Genomic DNA, 13,491 nt, shown 5'->3' with positions numbered 1-13,491 from the left:
ATAAACATGTAGCGGCGGAGCTGACTCGGGCGTCGGTGCATTTGATTGGCCGCTCTCCATACCAAGCATTTGTTCCTGGCATGCTTCATTTATTTACCCCGCAAAAAGGATTCTATTTGTCCATGTCGTTCAAGCAAACAGCGCGGAAAACGTTCTGAATGCGTGCTGTTTCTACCCCGTCCCATTGGTATCACCCGCACACCGCCGCATGTCACACCTCGGCTTTGGCTGTGCGACGATGGCTTCATGTGAATGCAACTGCATCGGGCAGCTGAGTGGACGGTGCTCTCATGTAACGCACCTCATTGGAGGCTTCCCGTCACGCTTCCACGTTCTTACGAAGCTTTGCGTCGGAGTATACACGTACCTGCCAATATGACAAGCATGGAGAAGCTGCGAATGACGTTGTTGAACACATGAAAGTGTAGTTAGTTCCTTTTCCAAGGAATCTAAATAAGTGTATTGTTCGGCGTTCGCAAGAATTCCCAGAGCGGCCACTCTGTGCTCGATATATAGCATCGACTTACGCCTCCAATAATTCAGCGACCGCTTTATGGTCGCAGTTTACTCATCATGGCTTACCGCTGTGTACTTGGTCTTCTTACGCTAGCGTTATCTTGTCGCGCTGAGCCCTTCAATACCTTCGACGGCCCCGGCCACCCTGCCTGCAACAATGTTGCAAAAGTCTACAACGCTACTTCCGTGGAGGAGATGCAAACCATCGTTCGCGATGCAGCGGAGTCAAACACACCTGTTCGAGCCAGTGGTAAAGGCCACATGTGGTACGATACCATGTGCAGCGATGATCCCACAACCGTCATCATCCGCACCGAGGATGTCAATAAGATCTCAGACTTGGACCTACCCGAAGGTGCGTCCGAGGGCTCCGTGATGATCGAAGCAGGTGTCACGTTTCTCCAGCTCGCTGAATATCTGCATACGAATGGCGCAAGCGTTGGCTACACACTTGTCAACTGGAACATCACTCTCGCAGGCAGTATCGCCATGGGAGCGCATCGCAGCAGCCTCAGAGAAGACAGCATGGTAGCAGCCGGCGCGCTCGAACTTCACATCATCGATGGCAAGGGCAACATCACTGTGGTGAAGCGGGACAACAGCAACGATGATTGGCTTGCAGCGTCGACCTCGTTGGGACTACTTGGTGTTATTGCACGAATCAAGTTCAAGGTTTATCCTGACTTCAAGGTATATGCGCAACAGAAGATGTAAGGAGTCCGCCAATAGCTTTGAGAATGGTGCTGAAATCTATGCAGTCTGGCAGAGGACCAAGTTCTCAATGGAGATATCTACGGAATGATTCAACCCTATGCCACAGCCAACCTCTGGTGGTGGCCTTTCTTGAAGAAGTTTCACCACAGGTACTACGACAAAGTCGACATCAACAACTCCACCCAGGAAGGCTTTCAGTCAACGTTCAGCGTCACAAAGACTGAAGCGGATCTTGCTCTCGGCATCCTCAATGCTGGTATGTTAACACGAACTTCCACCATCCCGTTCACACCTAACAAGCTACAGGAAAATATCTTGCGACCTCTAACCAGCTAGCCGAGACGACCTTCTTCGCCTTGTGGTCTGCGCCCAACTTCCACGAGAAGACCACCGACAAGGCTATACTCACATGGCCCGTGTATGGCTGGAACTACGACGTCCTGATCGGCGGTCTCTACCCAGGCTATGGCACAGAGTGGGATTATGGACTTCGTGGACTCACACTGGAACTCGCATTTCCCGTCACACAAGCCAACGCGGTGCTCAAACGCGTCCGCAAAGCCTTCGACGACTCCGCCGCAGCCGGAAAGCCCATGACCAGCACGTACCGCAGCGGCATCAACATTAAGTTCGGCAAGGCGTATTTCGACCTACTGGGCCAAGTTACAACAAATACCTCGGACGGTGCAGACTGGAGCAAGGGTGCCATCATGTTCGATTTCCCGAGCTTCCAGCCGACGATTGGTGACAAGCTGAGGTACAATGAGCCATTTTACCACAATCTTGCGCAGGCGCTGATCACCGAGTTCCCGTGCCGGCCACATTGGACGAAGAACACGCGGGAGGTGTTTACGCTGGCGAAGGATAAGATTGATGCGTCGCACCTTGCGAGATTCAAGAAGGTGAGGGAGAAATTTGATCCGAACGGTATCTTCAAGAGCATTGTGGGGCAGATTCTGGGGTTGTATGATTGAAGTGGCGTGTAGATAGTGTAGCTGAACGGCAGTACGCCGGTTTGCCTTTCCCGCGCACTTTCGCAAACTCTCATGACTCTAATCTGTCCAGAACTGTCGTTCTCCAGCCCACTAGTGCAACCCCAATGGCTTTGCCTTCGCGCATGTGGAACACTATCCTGTCCAAGGGCTGACCTCCATACCGCGCAGTATCGCCCCAATTCCAGCTTGCACATTCTTGCTCTGCAAATCCACGTGCCGCGCCGTCTTTCGCCCTATCTAGCAACAAGCTCCAATGCTCCTTGTTGCTTCCATTTGAGTCTGGATCCGTGGGGTATAACCTTGCAGTAGCATTAGAGGGATCTAAGCCTTGCATTTTAGCCAAAGCTGGTATGATAGCGACACCGTTCATGATAGCCGACTGCACTAGTAGGCCAGGTCCATCATCGACCACCAATGAGATACTTTTGTTGTCATCGTTCGAGCGGTATGTGCCAGCATAATTCACAGATACTCGAGACCTCACTTGCTCGTCGGCATGTGAAATCAGGGGTTTGGCTATCAACGGCAGCATATCTTGCACTGCACGCGTTGCATCGTTCCCAGCGGCGTGAATTGTCAGCGCAATGTTGTACTCTGGCACGAGTACTGCGTAGCTGGAGTATCCTGCAACTCCGCCAGCTTTTGCGTACAAATTGATGGGACGAGGAACAGCTACGTCGATATCTGTTGGGCGGAAGATTTCCCACGGTGCGCCAATGAGTTGATGGAGGGAAGGCAGCAGCGATGACGGTTGCAGCCACTTGCGGGTCTGGGCGGCGGAAAGCAATTTGTGGGATTGCAGTGCTTCGAGGAAGAGAAGCATGTCGTTAGGCGTACTCCAGATGCCACCTGAGGGGTTGAAGTTGCCAAAGGGGGCGGCGAACCACCGTTCACCGGCTTGTGGCAGAATACCATCGATGGCATTTGGAGTTTCAAACGAAGAGGCATGCATACCGATGGGGGCGAAGATGAGTTCTTGGATGATCTGCTCGTAAGGCTTGGAGTGAACATGCTCGAGTGCCATTCCGAGAAGGTTGAATGCAATGTTGGTGTATAGCGGCTCGGTGTTTATAGTTGTCGGGGAGTATGCTGGGTCGTTGAACATATCGAGAACTTGGAACCTGGAACAGACCTCCCCCCCGGGAAAAGCATCGCATCCAGGTAACGTGTGAGTGACTTCTGGCAAACCAAGCTGCGCTGGAGAGAATCCTGGTATGAGCGCAAGATCACCCGTGTAACCCTTCGTAACGGTTAGTAATAGCTTTATACAGGTTCAGGCTCGAGCTATACGTACGAATCTACCCAAACCGCTCGTATGTCCGGCCAGCGCACCGATGGTCACGTCAGCATATGCCGCTTCGTCCAGGCCTGGGATGTATTTGGTGATGCTATCTTCCCACCTAATTTCTGCTCTTGAGAGCAACACTGCGAGAACGGTGAAGACCTTCGTCACACTCGCTATCCGGATCTTGGTGTCGTATAGATTCGCAGCGTCCTCATGACTAGCGCGATGCGCATGGTGGAAGATAAGCTTCCCTCCCAATGAGGCTTTGATGGCGATGGTAGTTTTGCTGTACCATGTGCGAGATTTCAAGGCGTGCTCAAGTTCAGCCGTTAATAGGAGAGGCTGCACCGCGATGGGCGGGGGAAGAGAGTATCCTGGCGGCAGACAGTACTTTGCGTATGTCATAGTAGGGCTGGCTATGATATCGAGTGGATCGCTTGGTAGATGCGCGCTTGATGCTAGAAAAAGAAGTTGGTGTCAGATGGACGTCTCCTCTTCATGAAAATGAGGCCGATATTTATAACGCTCTAAACTACAGGCGGATATATGCTGCTTCCTATCATAGAATCGTTACAAACGTGGTCGGTGGTAAGGTCGCCGCGTCGGTCGGTCGGGTGTGAGCCCACTCGCACGGAATTATGCGGGGCGCAGTTTGAACTGGGGGCTGAGCGCGCTCTTCGTTGTGGGAGCCGAGGCGCTCTGCGGTTTGAACAACATGGTGCATCGGCAATCTTTTGCCACCTAGACATGTAACCACGCGGCGGAATGGCGGCTAGGTTCGAGGCGTGGTGTTGGGTGACGGTGCGTGGTCGATGGCGGCGTTCTGCTGGCGGACCTAGCACGGCGGCGTATCACACACCACAAGCTTCCCAGCAAGAGTGCACAAGCCGTACCCCGAGCGTCTACACAGCTCACAACCCGAGCCTATCCCTCGACTGCAACTTGGCTACATCTAAGCACCATGGTCCGCTGCCGTATACTTACTGTAGGTAGGGAAGGTCCTCCGTCCCGCTCGACTTCGCTGATATCCCCACTACCTCTAACAGGACACCGTCTCAACATCCGAAATCAACCAGTCCCTCTTCCGAGGTCCTGAAGTTGCTTGAAAAAATCACTGAGGGCACTTGCGCATGGCCTTGCCACTGATAGAATTATGTAGCAAGCATTGTAACCCAAAGTCAAGCCACCATCACGCAGCTTGACGCGCCGCGGCCTGGCCCCCCACGTCTTGTCTCTGGCTTGCAAAACGATGCCGGGCAACTCAATCTATAATCCTCAGTCAATTTCTGAACAGTCTTTCCAGAAGCGTTGCAAGCCGTGACTAGCTGATTGACTTTGCCCAACGCAACCTCGCTACTATACACATCACGTGATTGAACACGCTCGATTGCATGCACAGTGCCAGTGTTTCAGAAGACGAGCGATCACCCAGATTTCCCAATGCAGATATGTCCTGCATCCCTCACCTCGCGTGTATTGGCTATTTCGGGGACTTTGCAAAGCGTCTGACCACACTGGCGGGCTTACGCTGCGCCTCACTACGACAAAGTCCGAGCCCAGGCTGCTACCGCGCCCACCAACATTCGACATGATCTAAATCGGCAGGAAATCCATTCCAATCACCAGCTTGCGAATATCTTCGTGGAAGATCAGTCGCCCTTCAGGTATCGCTCTAGTTTTCGCAGCGCATTTAGTCGAAGAGGTTTGTTAGGTGCCTAGAGCCTAGACAGCTAGAGAGATAGACTGCCTGAGCGATAGCTCCTAGCAGTGAGACCACGCGCAAGGCCAACCCTCGCGGCCTCGTGGCCGCACAGACGTATTCCTCTATCCTGCGTCCCCATCTGGTATTCCCGCAAGTGGTAAGCCCGACTATGAATATGGAAGCATGCCGGCCTCTTTCGCATCTGCTTGCACTCTGCTAGCCTTGCATGTACGACCATTGAACTCAGGTTGGGTCTAGTGTACGATCATGAACCAGATTCTGGAGATCGTGAAAGATGTACCGGAGGTGCCGGTGGGAAATATCTACTGGATGATCGACCATGCTTGTCGCGTGGACAAATTAAGCCTCAAGGTAAGTCGCAAGAGGTGGGAGGTGGCTAACGAGGGGATTCTAACATGGCCAGGTCGTCTCTATACTACTCGGCATCCTCGCGGTATCAGCGTCCGTCGCACGATTATTCTTTCGATATCGAAGCGCGCAGACACTTAACCTCGAAGACTATTTCATACTTTTCGCCACGACTTGCTTGGTCGCAGAAATGGGTCTCATTCTTTCCTTTACCGAGACGATGTATCGAACTGATGGCGCCACACTCAACCTTTCTGTACTCAGATACTTCACGAGCGATCCAGAACTGAGCAAAAACCTCTTCAACAGCGGACCTTCGATTCTCATTGCATACCTCACTTTAGGATGGCTAGCGATATTTTCAGTCAAGTGCAGCTTCCTGGCGTTATTCCATAAGATGTGCAGGAATGTGAGCCGCAAGCTTACGGCGTATTTCTGGGTGACAGTGGCAGCAACTGGAACGAGCTGCATCGTCGTCATCTTGGAGAGCTTCATTTTGTGTCCGCGCTTCGGTGCCGATGCGACGCAGTGCTTCCTAGAAAACCAGTACACGTTCAGTATTAGCTCGGGTGTGGTAGTGCAGTCCTTGGACATTGTGACTGATCTTATGAGTATGTGGTTCGCATTCTCAATTCAGAATATGTTCGCTAACATCGCGCAGTTATCAGCATCCCTTTGACGCTACTCAAGATGTCGCACCTTAAACTACAGAATAAAGTTCCCATCGCGATTGTTCTATGTCTGTCGAGCATTTGCGTCATTCTCAGCATTGCTCGCCTTGCTGCCGGCATGCATCGCAACGTCTTTGGGAAATGGCAATTTGGTATGGCCTGGCTAAGTTTCATGCTGCACTGCGAAGCGTCTGTGGCGGTTATGGCGGGCTCACTCCCCGCATTACGAGCCTTCTACACCTCCCGCCGGAGTCGCAGGATTGAAACAACCCCAAGTGAAAAGCTGAACGAGAAGCTTTCGGACAGCCTTAAAGGCAAGGCTTTGCGGCTACTTGAGGCGATCCGCAATAAAGAGCAGCCAGTATTACCACGACACGAACGCATCCAGCCAAGAGCATCAATAGCGAAATGGCCTCAGTCGATTATTGGTATCATTCCACGAAGACCAATGACCTACAAGGGCGGCGATCTGCACGTGGTTGGTCCGGATGGCCAGCGGTATTCAGCGGCAGAAAGTGTGATGATAGATCCCACCTCAGCATATCATAATATCAGGAAGCAGGAGTTGCAAAGAGACGGTATAATGGTCAAGCGTGAGACCATGGTGTGGAGCGACTCAGCGAGATCGAAGTACGCGTCGGTGGACATGAGTGAGGTGAGTAGCTTGTGCATGCAGCGAAGGCAGATGTACGTGACTGACATCCATAGGCGATATCGCACACTGGGACCATAATATCGTCAGCGGGTAGTAGTCCGGAATTGAAGGGTAGTGACCTGGCGTTTCCTGCCAGGGCCATGTCGGCGAGGAAGGTCAATTATTTCATCGATTCACAGTTTGGTCAGATTACTGCAGGAATGCGCAGCTAAGGTGCTAAAAAGCCCTGCGCTAATGCCATAATGTTTAAGTGTAAACTAGTAAATGATACCCAAGTAAATTTTCCCCTTGAATTAGGGTTCAGCGTTGTGATGTGAGGACGATAGTCAACCGCTTGTACAAGCTTCGCGGCACAGCTGAGTATGTTGTTCATCAACTCTGAGGATTGCCCTGTGGAAAGACATCGCCATGTCGGCCATTTCTTGTATAATGCGATTCGTTTGCGCAAGGGTTTTGCTCTCGTGTAGAACATACTCATTCAATCTCCTCTTATACCCCACACGGGCCCATCGACGTGAGTGAATCATTGTATGAAGAATGAGCATTAAATAGGGAGTCCAGCTCCCTCCATAGTGAGAAAGGTGTAATCAGAGCGCCTCGATCGTGTGCTCCGGTCATGACAGCATCCTAGATCGTACAAGAACCCCCAAGAAACGCCAAAAAGGTTCCCATATTTACACAATATCAGAGCCCGTCGCTGGCCGCTGCGAAGAGTCCACACTTCCCGGTTTGAATGCAACAGAGTCAAATCGTAAGGCATTTTTACCCGGCTGCGAAGATCCTTGGCTCCCAGATCGATCGTCGACGCCGTGATCTATCACCGTTGACAAAGTAACAGTGTTGACAAAGCTCGGTCTTGTGAGCTGGTGTTCTTTCAGTATCCCCAATCGTTTCAAGGCCCTCTCCGCAGGCGACTTCAGAGCCGGAAGCGAGCATGCAATAATGCCGACTATATTTTCCAATATTGCGTATACGGACGGGACCATGGTCGCTTGAAGCGCATCTCCAGTGCCAAAACTCAGAAATGTGGTCAGCTTCGCACAGAGAATGGCAGTGGCAAGTAGTCCGAGCGACATGAGAAACCCGATGAGGACTTTCTCGGCAGTAGACCGCGAGAGACCGCGGATCAGTTTAATTGGTAGGAGCGAGAAAGCGAGGTCCATCAAGATGTAAATCGCTAGCAACTGTCAGCACTGGGGAGGAGAGGCAGATCATGTCGCATACCAGACACAGCCCACCCGTAATTCACGATCGGATCCGTCGGCCAGCACTTCACGTCAGGAACCGTCTCCCAGCTCGCGGAAATCGGCGTGCACTGTCCCAATTGGATTACAACGTACGACATCGTGATGAGGCTCTGTAGCCCCATGATGAAGTACAGCGTATATCTCCACCAAATGCTGGAGTTGAATCGGAGCAATGATGCTGCCACTGATAGGCGTACCAAGCAAAGTGATAAGAGCCATGCGAATTGCATTCCAAACTGCATCATCAATGCCAACTTCAGGTCGTAGGGAGTGACGTATGCCATGGGCTTTCCCCAGCCATGAGCGATGGCAGTGTAAGCAAACGCCATGCTAAGGAGGGAGAGCACCTGGAATCTGTTAGCAGAACCCCTTGTCTTTTACTTGATCACCAACCTCGCCTCCGATGATGAGCCAGTCATCGAGATAGAGCTTCCGTATTCTCGTTGCTCGAGTGTATATGCGCAGAAAAACCAGAGCCAAAGCGATTACACCCAGGGTTGTGACTGGTATCAGGTAAATCGACGAGTTGTTTGAGTACGGTGGCATCGCTGTTGTCGAAGTCATGGTTGCTGGAGTCGCAGCTGTCAGTGTTTCGACCCACGAACGGTCCACGGACGATGCCGTGATGGGAGACGGGGAACGGGGAAAGAGGGTCGCGGAGACGAGTCACGAAGGTGCCGCACCCTAGGCTATAACACTAGCGGGAGCACCATTGCGTGCCGCACCGCTGAAAGTTCCAATACGCGACACGAACAGCGCTGCGGGGGAGACCGCCCAATTCGCGAACAAAGTTTGATACATGCTGGAGAGCTGTGAGAAGGCAGTGGTTCGATGTGCCGCAAGAGCCCCTTGATGCGCCGCGCGTCGAACCATTTAAGATTTGCGTGTCCTGGGTACCTGGTAAACATCACAGGGTATCGAAAGCATGGATGGTGGCGCACGTATGTCGCGCTTCCCCGCGAGCGGTTCGCGGTGATTTTACCCCTTTCCACCGTGCCGGTCTCTTCCGATCCGGTCGCGGTTAGCAATTACCGACATTTAGACTAGTGCATGTTTTATGATTCGGCCATGGACCGACCGTCTCATCGCGTACGGATGATGTTCCGAAGAGACGAGGAGGTTTGTCCCTAAAAGTTGAGCCACGCATCTTTAACGGCTGCTTGCCGCGCATTGTGTCGCCTGTGTTCTGATCCCCAGCCATGTCGTGTGCATTACATTGCAACACATCCATCTTTTGGGGATTTATCCTTCGACATGCAACTAAGGTTTCATCGTGGACGCTGGCTTGGCCACCTCATACCTCCATACACACAGGTACATACCTAGGTACTCTTTTCCAGAACAGTGGCATCTGCGCATCCATCACCTTTACTCGCAATCGACACGGTTCGATTTTAGGGCCAGTTCCGTTCTTTCGCAAGTCATGGTAGAAGGCGGGAAAAGACTTGAACACGGTGTTGTAGGGTGCAAGCGCACAGCTTGCGTACCCCAGTAAGACCCACAGTCTATCTTTCGATTGGAGATAGAATCTAGACACACTGTGTTTTCTGTGAGATGTTGCGTTGTTAGATAACGGCGTGGTGGTTTCATAGCCATCACCTCATCAAGATTGCGAATCACAAACATCAGTGGGACTCTCAGTGTTGCGTGGCATTATGACCCGTGTATCTATCTATCTGTTACCTACTCTCGCGCTCAGAGAGTCGAATTAGCCTCGACAATGGCCTGTACGTTGTCTATGTCCAGGACCCGAGCTCGAAACGTGGGCTTTTTCAAAGTTCGATGTCTCTAGGAATGGTGTTCTCGGTCTTTGTGAGCGAATGATATCGACGATGCGAGAGCGACTGGCTTGACTCTACAACAGTCGTCGCAATGCTTTTGAGGCAAGACCGCTGCCCGACAACATGCCAGAGCTGAGAGTGTCATTACATTCACTTGCCAGTCCGAGGCTGTGGTATGTGTAGAACTCGTATATTCTGTGCGACTATCTCCACGGTTGTTGCCAGAGTTCTCACGCATGGTTCAGGCGCTATTATCCAGTATCTGGGACCGTAGACATGTCTACGATGTTCCTGCTCGTCCCATGGTCTTCACCTGGGGTTCTTGCAAGAAGGGTTTCCTATCGTATGCGCTAGGAACCCTCAGATGTCGGGTTGGGCAGCGTTTGGGCTAAAATTGAACGTACGTACATGCATGCATGATTACCCTTGGCATCTATAGCTAACTCTGAATAAGGCTGATTCTAATCATTTAAGGTTGCTAGGCGCCGCATGGCGCACGTGGAGTTGAACGAAAGAGCCTTATAGGACCGCAATTAACGTCAAAGCTTCGTTGCCTCATCTCTCAATTTTGGATTTGCGTTGTCCCGAAGTCAGCAGTTAACACTCCATCCACACGTTCTGATCTTGTAGGGCTGTAGCAGTGTCTACAACCTAAAGGGAAACTTCGAGTTGATGTGTACAGCTCTTTCTTCTCTCCATCTCCATGGCGACCTCGCCTTAGGCGTCTGCTGTACATGAACGAGGTTACTGGTCCCTGAATTCGATTAGCCATTGCCATATACAGAGGCATGTCATAATCGCAGGCCACTAAACGAGATTTTATGGGACCCCTCGTCTGTCAAATATTCCTGGTAGAGTTCAACTAGTTGTGTATATCATTTACTCTTACAAGTTTTCAAAGGGGAAGTGGGCACCTATGGTACGAAGCATTCAAGAGGATTGTAGGACGTGCCGAGGTCTTCTTTGAAACGAAAACCTCGAATTGAGGGTCGCCGGAAGGGGGCCAACATCGTGGGACATGGTCTGAAGCAGAAAAAGTCGGGTTTGTCTGCTGTAGCTCGGTGAGATCTGGAAACACAGATTGGCACGCTAGACACATGCTAGAGATCCCGAGTTTCAGCCCCCAATTCACCATGAGGTTTCCGAGCTGTGAACCGTGTTGTCAGGCTTCCAGCACATCGTGATACTCAGGGCTACTAGCTTTCACAATTTTGAAACTGTCGCTCTTATTTTTGTTTACATAAGGGCTGAGTCGGCTAATTCGCGGCCAATATGACCTCGCGGACCTTCAAGCGCTGGCATTAGCTGGCGCCATAGATAAGCCACATCTTTGCCAGCGAGATTGACATTTCGGCACGTTCCGTCCGTTTCGCCATTGGTCCATGCCTTCGTCGCTGCTCGTCACTATTGATGCCCTCGTGATGGTCCTTCGATTGACCTTAATACTGATCGATTATAGTGCCTGGGCTGTTGCATTAGTCGACCGCTTACGGTATAGAGCGTTCTGACATTACCCGATTCGGAGGAATGATCTGCAGCGACTTGAAGTCGGAGCCTCCAGGCTTGGACCTTGTGGAGCTTCATCACTGAGCTGAGTTGGGGCCGCGTGAACCGGCGCAATAGCCAGTGAGAGGACTAAATTAACGTGAGGGACAAGAATTCCCCGTAGCTTGTTTGTTCAGAAAGTTTGCTAAAACGTACATCATATCGCATGTCGAACATCAAAGGCACAGACCTATCCCCTCCGCAAACCAAACATGGCGCCTCTCGTCTCCTTGCTGCATCCTTCCTTGTAATAGGAGTTCACAGCGTGCCAACGAATTCACCCAAACCTGAATCCACTATCGCTATCCGCGCCCCAGTCCCAGAGCCTCAACTTCTCAGTAGCCTCGTCGGTGGTCTTGTAGGGACCAAAGGCGCTTTAACAGCGACACTGGTACAAGCCTTGAATGGAACACTAACCCAGCTCCTCCACCCGATGCCAACAAGCTCGCCAAAGGACACTGATGATATCTTCAGCTATGTCCAAGGTCGGTTTCGGAACAGACGCAACGCCAGATATGTTCAAACTAGTATTAACTACACGCTGTACGGTATTCTACGCACGCTCACACGACCATGAGGTATTCAGGGTGCAACTATAGGAGAAGGCTCCCAGGGTATCAACTCTTTCACAAACATCAATTCAGCGCCGCCGAGGACGATTTATCCACGAGCTGAACAGATGGATGCCAAGTTCTCAGTCAGTGAATTGGCTCTACGATCCGCCATCTTCATTCCTTCAACATTTCAGGCCGCGAATGCGCCCAGCCCTGTTTTACTCGTCCCTGGAACCGCCACAATGGGTGGTGTCAATTTCGACGGAATTTTCGCGAAGATCCTCCAGGCAGATCCATCAAATGGGCAGCCAGTATGGCTCAATATACCAGAGGCTATGCTTGGTGATGACCAGGCGAATGCTGAGTATATAGCCTAAGCAGTCAACTACGTCCACGACATCACCGCACATAAAGTCAACGTCATCGGTTGGTCCCAGGGTAACCTCGACACACAGTGGGCACTCAAGTACTTCCCGTCCACACGGGTATCCGTGAAGCAACTTATTTCCATCTCGCCAGACTTTCACGGCACGATTCTCGCCAACCTTATCGACATTCCCACGGATGTTGGCCAGTCCCGATGTCGCAGGGGATACTACAACAGGAGTATGACAGTCGCTACGTGGCGCAACTTCGCAAGGACGGCGGAGACTCGGCCTACATCCCAACTACGACCTTCTACCTTCTTCGATAAAATAGTTCAGCCTCAACAAGGTTTGGTGCGTCCAACAACGAGATCCAGGAAATGTGCGGCATTGCTCCTGCTAGTGCTTCATGGACCCATGAGTCGTTACTTTGTCGTTACTGTTCAACGGATTTGTTTTCACTTTAGCCCTTGAAGCGCTCAGGAAGGCCAGGGCGGTTCCAGCGAGCGAGATTGATTTTGCTACGGTATGCCAACAGGCCGTATACCCTTGGCTTGAATTGACAGACGTGCTGGAGACGGAGCCTCTGATCCCGCTGGCTGCAATTAACATCCTGGAATATGTTGGAGCAGCGAAGGGATCCCTCGAGGAGTCTTCTTTAAGGTCATACGCTACGTGATGATGGATGCGAAGAGAATCTTGGCCAATCTCGATGTTTAAAGGCAACCTCGGTGTGTAAAGACAATCTCGGTGTGTAAAGACAGCTTCATTGATATCGCTAGGGAACACTTGAACATAGCTCAGAGGGCAACTTATTGATTTGAGCACCAATTGGGTAGTTCATCTTCGGCAATGGTTATCCCGTTTACCAACTTTGGAATATCATGTTTTTAGTATATTTCCTCACCTTTTCACCACTTGTAAATTAGAAGACGACATACTTTGCGTACAAAGGAGTACCGGGTCCCACAGCACTATGAGCAGCTCCCCTGCCTAGATCTCTACCAATCTCTACCAATCTCTACCAATCTCTACCAATCTCTACCAATCTCTACCAATCTCTACCAATCTCTACCAATCTCTACCAATCTC

General features: G+C 51.3%; 5 protein-coding genes across 5 annotated transcripts; 3 read left to right on the top strand and 2 right to left on the bottom strand.

The window, feature by feature from the left end:
* Positions 1–573: 573 nt before the first annotated feature.
* CC84DRAFT_1244755 (FAD/FMN-containing dehydrogenase) lies at positions 574–2,239 on the top strand (the record flags this gene model as incomplete). The annotated part of the gene is made up of 3 exons (XM_018184162.1): positions 574–1,226; positions 1,275–1,486; positions 1,537–2,239. The coding sequence occupies 3 exons, from the start codon at positions 574–576 to the stop codon at positions 2,202–2,204; spliced, it is 1,533 nt and encodes a 510-aa protein (XP_018036309.1). The 3' UTR covers positions 2,205–2,239.
* On the bottom strand, positions 2,206–4,298 carry CC84DRAFT_1196195 (beta-lactamase/transpeptidase-like protein). The gene is made up of 2 exons (XM_018181442.1): positions 3,520–4,298; positions 2,206–3,465 (listed from the first exon to the last, which is right to left on the bottom strand). Exons 1-2 carry the CDS (start codon positions 3,913–3,915, stop codon positions 2,275–2,277), a joined length of 1,587 nt encoding a protein of 528 aa, XP_018036308.1. The 5' UTR covers positions 3,916–4,298; the 3' UTR covers positions 2,206–2,274.
* An 802-nt stretch (positions 4,299–5,100) lies between these two features.
* Positions 5,101–7,119, top strand: CC84DRAFT_1259264 (uncharacterized protein; the record flags this gene model as incomplete). The annotated part of the gene is made up of 4 exons (XM_018184897.1): positions 5,101–5,584; positions 5,637–6,192; positions 6,243–6,907; positions 6,961–7,119. The coding sequence occupies exons 1-4, from the start codon at positions 5,480–5,482 to the stop codon at positions 7,117–7,119; spliced, it is 1,485 nt and encodes a 494-aa protein (XP_018036307.1). The 5' UTR covers positions 5,101–5,479.
* A 606-nt stretch (positions 7,120–7,725) lies between these two features.
* CC84DRAFT_1063901 (uncharacterized protein) lies at positions 7,726–8,718 on the bottom strand (the record flags this gene model as incomplete). The annotated part of the gene is made up of 3 exons (XM_018173618.1): positions 7,726–8,084; positions 8,132–8,501; positions 8,548–8,718. Coding segments are annotated over 3 exons (900 nt in total), but the record flags the coding sequence as incomplete, so codon positions are not given.
* A 2,928-nt stretch (positions 8,719–11,646) lies between these two features.
* Positions 11,647–12,411, top strand: CC84DRAFT_1259262 (uncharacterized protein; the record flags this gene model as incomplete). Its single annotated transcript, XM_018184896.1, has 2 exons — positions 11,647–11,965; positions 12,059–12,411. 2 exons carry the CDS (start codon positions 11,647–11,649, stop codon positions 12,409–12,411), a joined length of 672 nt encoding a protein of 223 aa, XP_018036305.1.
* Between the last annotated feature and the right edge of the window lie 1,080 nt (positions 12,412–13,491).

The sequence above is a fragment of the Paraphaeosphaeria sporulosa genome (assembly GCF_001642045.1).
Source record: "Paraphaeosphaeria sporulosa strain AP3s5-JAC2a unplaced genomic scaffold CC84scaffold_5, whole genome shotgun sequence".
NCBI classification, from domain to species: Eukaryota; Fungi; Ascomycota; class Dothideomycetes; order Pleosporales; family Didymosphaeriaceae; genus Paraphaeosphaeria; species Paraphaeosphaeria sporulosa.
The sequence above is the reverse complement of the archived record's forward strand: the minus strand, read 5'-3'. Positions and strand labels throughout refer to the sequence as shown.

What these genes read in the sequence shown, in the direction of transcription:
- CC84DRAFT_1196195 (XM_018181442.1), bottom strand. Translation starts at nt 3,915, where the DNA reads ATGACATACGCAAAGTACTGTCTGCCGCCAGGATACTCTCTTCCCCCG. An exon ending in CGAGCGGTTTGGGTAGATTC is followed by an intron (nt 3,466 to 3,519) that starts GTACGTATAGCT and finishes ACCGTTACGAAG; the next exon opens with GGTTACACGGGTGATCTTGC.